We start from the raw sequence: 6,136 nt of genomic DNA, 5'->3' as shown, positions 1-6,136 counted from the left end.
ATTATCCTTACACTACCCTCTCTGCCAAAGCTGTCCGATCCATACAAGCTCCATCACTTAAATCACACTCCTGCTTGCAAAACAGATTGAGAAAGTGCAACTAATTTCCATATGTGCACTGCATGAAATTTTGAATGCATACTTCATATTATACTCTGACTACATGTCTGTGAGTGAACATGAAAATACGTACATAACATATCGATACATGGGTTTGTATTATGCTGAAATGTGTTTTGAAGTTTCAAGGTAAAAGAGATGAACTGTTAAACACTCCAAAAATACTCTATTGTGTTGGTCTGTTTAGTGCTTCTGTATCAGACATTATTTCTTAAATATAAAAAAACTCTGCTTTATCATTTGTTTTGTTTGATCTGGCAGCAGCTACTTAAGATAGCTCAGGTTCAAATATTTGGGGGTCAAGGCAATGGCATTGAAGGAAACACATAAAATCCTGAGCATCTTCATTCACATGGCCCTTACCGCACAGAGACCGTGGCAGCCGTGGCAAACGAATGCTAACTAACACAGGCAGCTGCAGAGAGCTAACACCACTGAAAGACAGCCAAGGATGGAGTGGCTTTTCTGTTCACTGCTGTTTTCCGTGATCGTGTTTGTGGCGCTGTTCCTGAAAGAGCAAATTCGGAGGGCTTTTTCGGTGGAAACGACAAGACTCCCCCCGAGTCTTCCCTCCTTCCCCATCATCGGGAGCATTCTGAGCCTGAGGAGTGACTGCCCCCCGCACATCCTGTTCCAAGACCTGCAGAAGAAGTACGGCGATGTCTACTCCCTCATGATGGGCGCCCACAACGTGATCATCGTCAACAGCCACCAGCATGCCAGAGAGGTCCTCCTGAAAAGAGGCAAAACGTTTGCAGGGAGACCCAGAACTGTGAGTGGTGGGATTGATAAAATAATGACTGATGAATGATGACTCTTTTAAATACTGAGATAATAATATGTGAAGCACATTGACAGGTGAATTTTAGATGGGAAAATGTTAATAAAACTAGCAGAACAACCTTTACAACACGACCTTGATATCTGTCTCATTGTTGCCTAACGTTGTCTTTTCTCCTTGGAAGGTTACAACGGATATCTTGACAAGGGATGGCAAAGACATAGCATTTGCTGACTACAGTGCCACATGGAGGTTTCACCGAAAAATGGTGCATGCAGCCTTGTGCATGTTTGGAGAGGGGTCAGCCTCCCTTGAAAAGATAAGTAAGTGTCCAAGATCACTGCCACGTTATGAAATTTAATTTGTGACAGTAGATCATTGGCCAGAATAGGGTGTAAGAGGTTGGTGAATTAATTCACATTGTTAACACTACATTCTGAAATACTGCAAAGAGCAAACTAACCATTAACCATACATGCATGAAGTTCCTCATGGTTTAACTTCCTTCCTCGATATCTCTTTTTCTCTCTCTCTCCCTCTCTTGCTCTCTCTCTCTCTCTCTGTGTCTCTCTGTCTCTCTCTGTCTCTCACTCTCTCTCTCTCTCTGTGTCTCTCTCTGTTTCTCTCTCTCTCCCCGTGTCACTCTCCCTCTCTCCCTCTCTCTGTCTATCTCCCTCTCTCACTCTCTCTCTCTGTGTCTCTCTCTGTCTCTCTCTGTCTCTTTCCCTCTCTCTGTGTCTCTGTCTCTCTCCCTCTCTCCGTGTCTCTCTCTGTCTCTCTCGCTCTCTCTCTCTCTCCGTGTCTCTCTCTGTCTCTCTCTCTCTCTCCCTCCCTTTCAGTCTGCAGGGAGGCGAGCTCTATGTGTCAGACCCTGGTGGAGATGCAGAGCACGGCCGTGGACCTGGCTCCGGAGCTGACTCGTGCGGTCACCAACGTCATCTGTTCACTGTGCTTCAGCTCCTCCTACAGGCGCGGCGACCCGGAGTTCGAGGCCATGCTTCAGTATAGCCAGGGCATAGTGGACACTGTGGCCAAGGACAGCCTGGTGGACATATTCCCCTGGCTGCAGGTACACCCAGCACCCTCAGAAACAAAACAATGGCTAGAGGATCAGGGCTTATTTTGCTGCTAGTGCTTTTGTGTCACTGTTTACGTTTTTGGCACACGCCTGTGTCCTTGGTGACTTGCAGAGGATTTTACTACCACTGCAAATACAAGCATCTAATGTAAAATGACTGAAAGACATTTACCAGAATGTCTTGTATACTTGAAATACCCAGAATGTTCTTCTCTGTGTGTACTAGAGTTCTTCTAGAGTGTAAAATGTGTAATGAGTTTACAGATTTGGTGAGGTGTCTTCAGTGATGTGCTTTTAATGTTAAAAGGCAGCAGAAACAGTGAATTTTCATTTATTCGTCACATGCATAGTTTTTCCTTCTGTTCAGATATTCCCCAATGAAGACCTCAGAATTCTCAAGCAGTGTGTGAGCATCAGAGACTCTCTTCTGCAGAAGAAATACGATGAGCACAAGGTAAAGACTTCAATCTGTGCTTTACACTTAACGTTGTAAAGGTGTAATGTAAGTATTAGAGAACCATTAACTGCATCCATTTTATTATAATTACAGCTTCGTTTCATATACTGTTACTTAGTTTAAATTTCCAGCTCTGTTGCTGAGAACTCGCCCTTTTTCCGAAAAACTCATTTAATGTGGGTGAGCAATAGCGTGAATCTCGTGGCGCACAAGAGAAAAGCCGCGTCTTCTGATCTTATTATGCAGCACTTTGTCTCCTCCTGCAGGCGCAATACAGTGATGACACACAGCGGGACTTGCTGGACGCTCTGCTGAGAGCCAAGCGCAGCGCGGAGAACAACAACAGCGCGACACGGAACGTGGGGCTCACCGATGATCACCTGCTGATGACTGTGGGGGACATCTTCGGGGCTGGAGTGGAAACCACCACCACTGTGCTGAAATGGTCCATAGCCTACCTCATACACTATCCACAGGTTAGTACAATGTTCTCATATCTCCATGGAGATTTTAACCAATGTCAGTAAACAAAGCTATTTTTTAAAAGGTATTATCAGTACTTTTATTGGCTAATATGTTGGCTTTCCTTCTTTGGCTTTGGCCAGGCAATCTAATTTTGTCACCACCTTTTTTGCACATCAGTCAGCCTGGTGTTAAATTGTGTTTAAGTGTTAATCTGCATACACACCTTATTAGTTAACATTTAACCCAATACTTTCTTCTGCAGACTGTAACATGCAGTACAATTATTATGAAAATATCATGGAACCAATGGTATCTTTTGCCATCACATGACCATTTGAATGGAACTGACGTTCTGAATTAAATACATTCAACTGTAAGAGGTGGTCATGGTGAACAAGCAATTTATGGCACTGAATTAAAACGGAGAAGATGATTTTTGGGCAGGCGTGATTATGGAGCTGAAGAGCTGGAACTGATGGGGTTGCCGTCGGTTTGCAGGTGCAGAAGAGGATTCAGGAGGAGCTGGACAGTAAGATCGGGATGCACAGACATCCGCAGCTGAGCGACAGAGGAAGCCTGCCCTACCTGGAGGCCACCATCAGGGAGGTGATGAGGATCCGCCCGGTATCTCCCCTCCTCATCCCCCACGTGGCCCTCACAGACTCCAGGTACTGCCATTCGGCACACACCCTCATCCAGAGCGACTTACATAGGTTACAATTTTTACATGCTATCCATTTATGCAGCTGGATATTCACCGAGGCAATTCAGAGTTAAGTACCTTGCCCTAGGGTACAGCAGCAGTGCCCCAGCAGGGAATCAAACCAGCAACCAACAAGTGCTTCTTACCACTGTGTTACCCTGCTGCCCCACATGATACTGGTACTGTGACCAAATGACCAAAATCAAACTCACGGAGACTTCAAAGCCTCAAAGCAAACCTGCCTGTTTGGGAAGAAAGTGCCTCTTTATAAATCAACATGCTCATCACACATTCACTGCAGAGGGTTTAATCTATTCTCTCATTCAGCATTCCACAACAGGCATTTTCCTTATCCAGAAATGCGCTTTAATAATGTCCTTTGTGCGCAGTATTGTTACTGGAGCTGATGAGATACGGTGTCTCTTTCCTCCAGTATTGGGGAGTATACAGTCGAAAAAGGTACCCGGGTCATCATTAATCTGTGGTCCTTACATCACGATGCAGCCGAGTGGAAGGACCCAGAGCTCTTTGATCCTGGTAAGAAATGGCAATGTCATGAAAGATGGGAAGATGGAATATTTCAGACAATACGTTTGACTTTCCTCAATGGTCACTCAGGACTGGAAGCAGGGAGTTTGCCACAATCCCTCATCATTCTTCTTTTTCTGGCTCAGGTCACTTTCTGGAAGAAGATGGGAACAGTCTGTGCTCTACCCCCGCAAGCTACCTGCCGTTCGGGGCTGGAATCCGGGTGTGTCTAGGGGAGGCCCTGGCTAAGATGGAGCTGTTCCTCTTCCTGTCTTGGATCCTGCAGCGCTTCACCCTGGAGGTACCCCCTGGTCACCCCCTGCCTGATCTGCAGGGCAAGTTTGGGGTGGTTCTGCAGCCACAGAAGTACAAAGTCAATGCCAGGCTCAGGCCTTGCTGGGCAGAGAGCCAATCCAACAGCTAATCACACAAGATAGGCCAAGAATGTAACCCCCTGCTGAAATCGCAAAAGGCGAGGCCAAGAATCTGACCTACTGCTGACATCACAAATGGCCAGGCCAAGAATCTGACCTACTGCTGACATCACAAATGACTAGGCCAAGAATCTAACCCACTGCTGACATCACAAATGGCCAAGCCCAAGATCTAACTCACTGCTGACATCACATAAGGCTAACCCAAGAATCTCACCCACTTTGACATCACAAAGACCTGGGCCATGAATGTAATCCACTGCTGATATCACAAAAAACTGGGCCTAGAACCTTGGACCCTGCTAACATCACAAAGTCTGAAGAACTGAATGGACATTTTGTCCCATCACAGAGCCATTTTAATTGCATCTACTCTATGATAAGATGTCCTTTTGTGCTGGTAGAACAGAACAAAAACAATATATAAGGAAAGGAGATTTTACAAAGACGGAATAAAATGTTTTCCCATGAAAAAAAATCAATGCACTGTGGAATTACACTATGGAATTGCAGTCAGTAAATTTGTTGTAAACAGTAAATTTGCTGTTCAACCAAAGCAGGGGCTGTGTTCAAAGATCTCATGTTACACAAACTGCTGTTGTGACCATTAAATCATAGATGTTTCATGCAATAGCTCCTTAGAGGAAATAAATATAAAGGCCATTCTAGTTTTAAGTTTTCATGCTTTGTTTAGTGTTTATACGTTTTATTTTGTCAAAGAAAAAGTAATAATTTTATTGCTCAGCATTAATCCTATTAGAGCTGAGAGGATGGTTCATCTCCATTGAGTCCATTTTCATGTGACTGAAAATGACTGAATTTTGCCAGTGGGAAGAGTTCAGATACGCAATTGGTTAGTGCTAAAAAGGAAGCAGTTAATTTCTCTCCGTTTTGAGATAATATTTGCATAATATTTTCTTGAAAGTAGTCCCATTCAACAAATGAGTTAGAGTGTTCATGGTGTTCAATATGATGCATGGATTTTTTAATCAATATTTGTAATCTGAATTGTTTTATGTCAAATGGCTTATATTTTTGAAGGTGCAAAGAAATGACATATTTTTTTTCCTTCCTGGTAATTATTATGCATTTACACCTTCTTATGAATGAAAACCATTATGCAAGGCAGAGTTCCATTTTCTACAATTACAGACCATCTTTCAAATCCTGCGTGAAAGTATGGGAGCAGATGTGTGGAAAGGTAAAAGGGGATGTGTTGTGAGGCTGCCTCACACACGGTTTCTTTGTTCTCACCTGGCTGATACCGCTGACAGGATCTGTGAGAACAGATATGTAACAGTTGAAGGTGTTGGCATCAGAGCAGGCCGGCTTCTGGGTTCATCAAGTTGGGAAGCATGTTTTCCACATAGCACTGAAGGCGCAGCGCCCCCTACAGACAATGCAGCAGAACACCAGACTACCAAAAATGTTTGGTACATGTACATTGCTGTGATTAAATCTGTACAGAATAAACTTTGGTCCATCCCCCTTTATCTCACCTTGCAATGTGAATAGTGGAGGTAGCCCAATTCAACTGTGCAATCTTACACCAACAACCAGTTAAATGCCA

The 6,136-nt window shown here is 44.1% G+C and overlaps 1 protein-coding gene across 1 annotated transcript; it reads left to right on the top strand.

Moving 5' to 3' along the window:
* Window positions 1–571: 571 nt before the first annotated feature.
* LOC118789828 (steroid 17-alpha-hydroxylase/17,20 lyase) lies at window positions 572–4,556 on the top strand. The gene is made up of 8 exons (XM_036546491.1): window positions 572–892; window positions 1,086–1,224; window positions 1,741–1,970; window positions 2,347–2,433; window positions 2,703–2,912; window positions 3,400–3,569; window positions 4,038–4,141; window positions 4,279–4,556. The coding sequence occupies exons 1-8, from the start codon at window positions 572–574 to the stop codon at window positions 4,554–4,556; spliced, it is 1,539 nt and encodes a 512-aa protein (XP_036402384.1).
* The last annotated feature ends 1,580 nt before the right edge of the window (window positions 4,557–6,136 follow it).

Source organism: Megalops cyprinoides, chromosome 15 (genome assembly GCF_013368585.1).
Source record: "Megalops cyprinoides isolate fMegCyp1 chromosome 15, fMegCyp1.pri, whole genome shotgun sequence".
Classification (NCBI taxonomy): domain Eukaryota; kingdom Metazoa; phylum Chordata; class Actinopteri; order Elopiformes; family Megalopidae; genus Megalops; species Megalops cyprinoides.
The sequence above is the reverse complement of the archived record's forward strand: the minus strand, read 5'-3'. Positions and strand labels throughout refer to the sequence as shown.

Coding starts and splice junctions, on each gene's coding strand:
- LOC118789828 (XM_036546491.1), top strand. CDS start 572: ATGGAGTGGCTTTTCTGTTCACTGCTGTTTTCCGTGATCGTGTTTGTG. Junction 2,913..3,399: donor ACCTCATACACTATCCACAG/GTTAGTACAATG, acceptor GTCGGTTTGCAG/GTGCAGAAGAGGATTCAGGA. Junction 3,570..4,037: donor GTGGCCCTCACAGACTCCAG/GTACTGCCATTC, acceptor TCTTTCCTCCAG/TATTGGGGAGTATACAGTCG.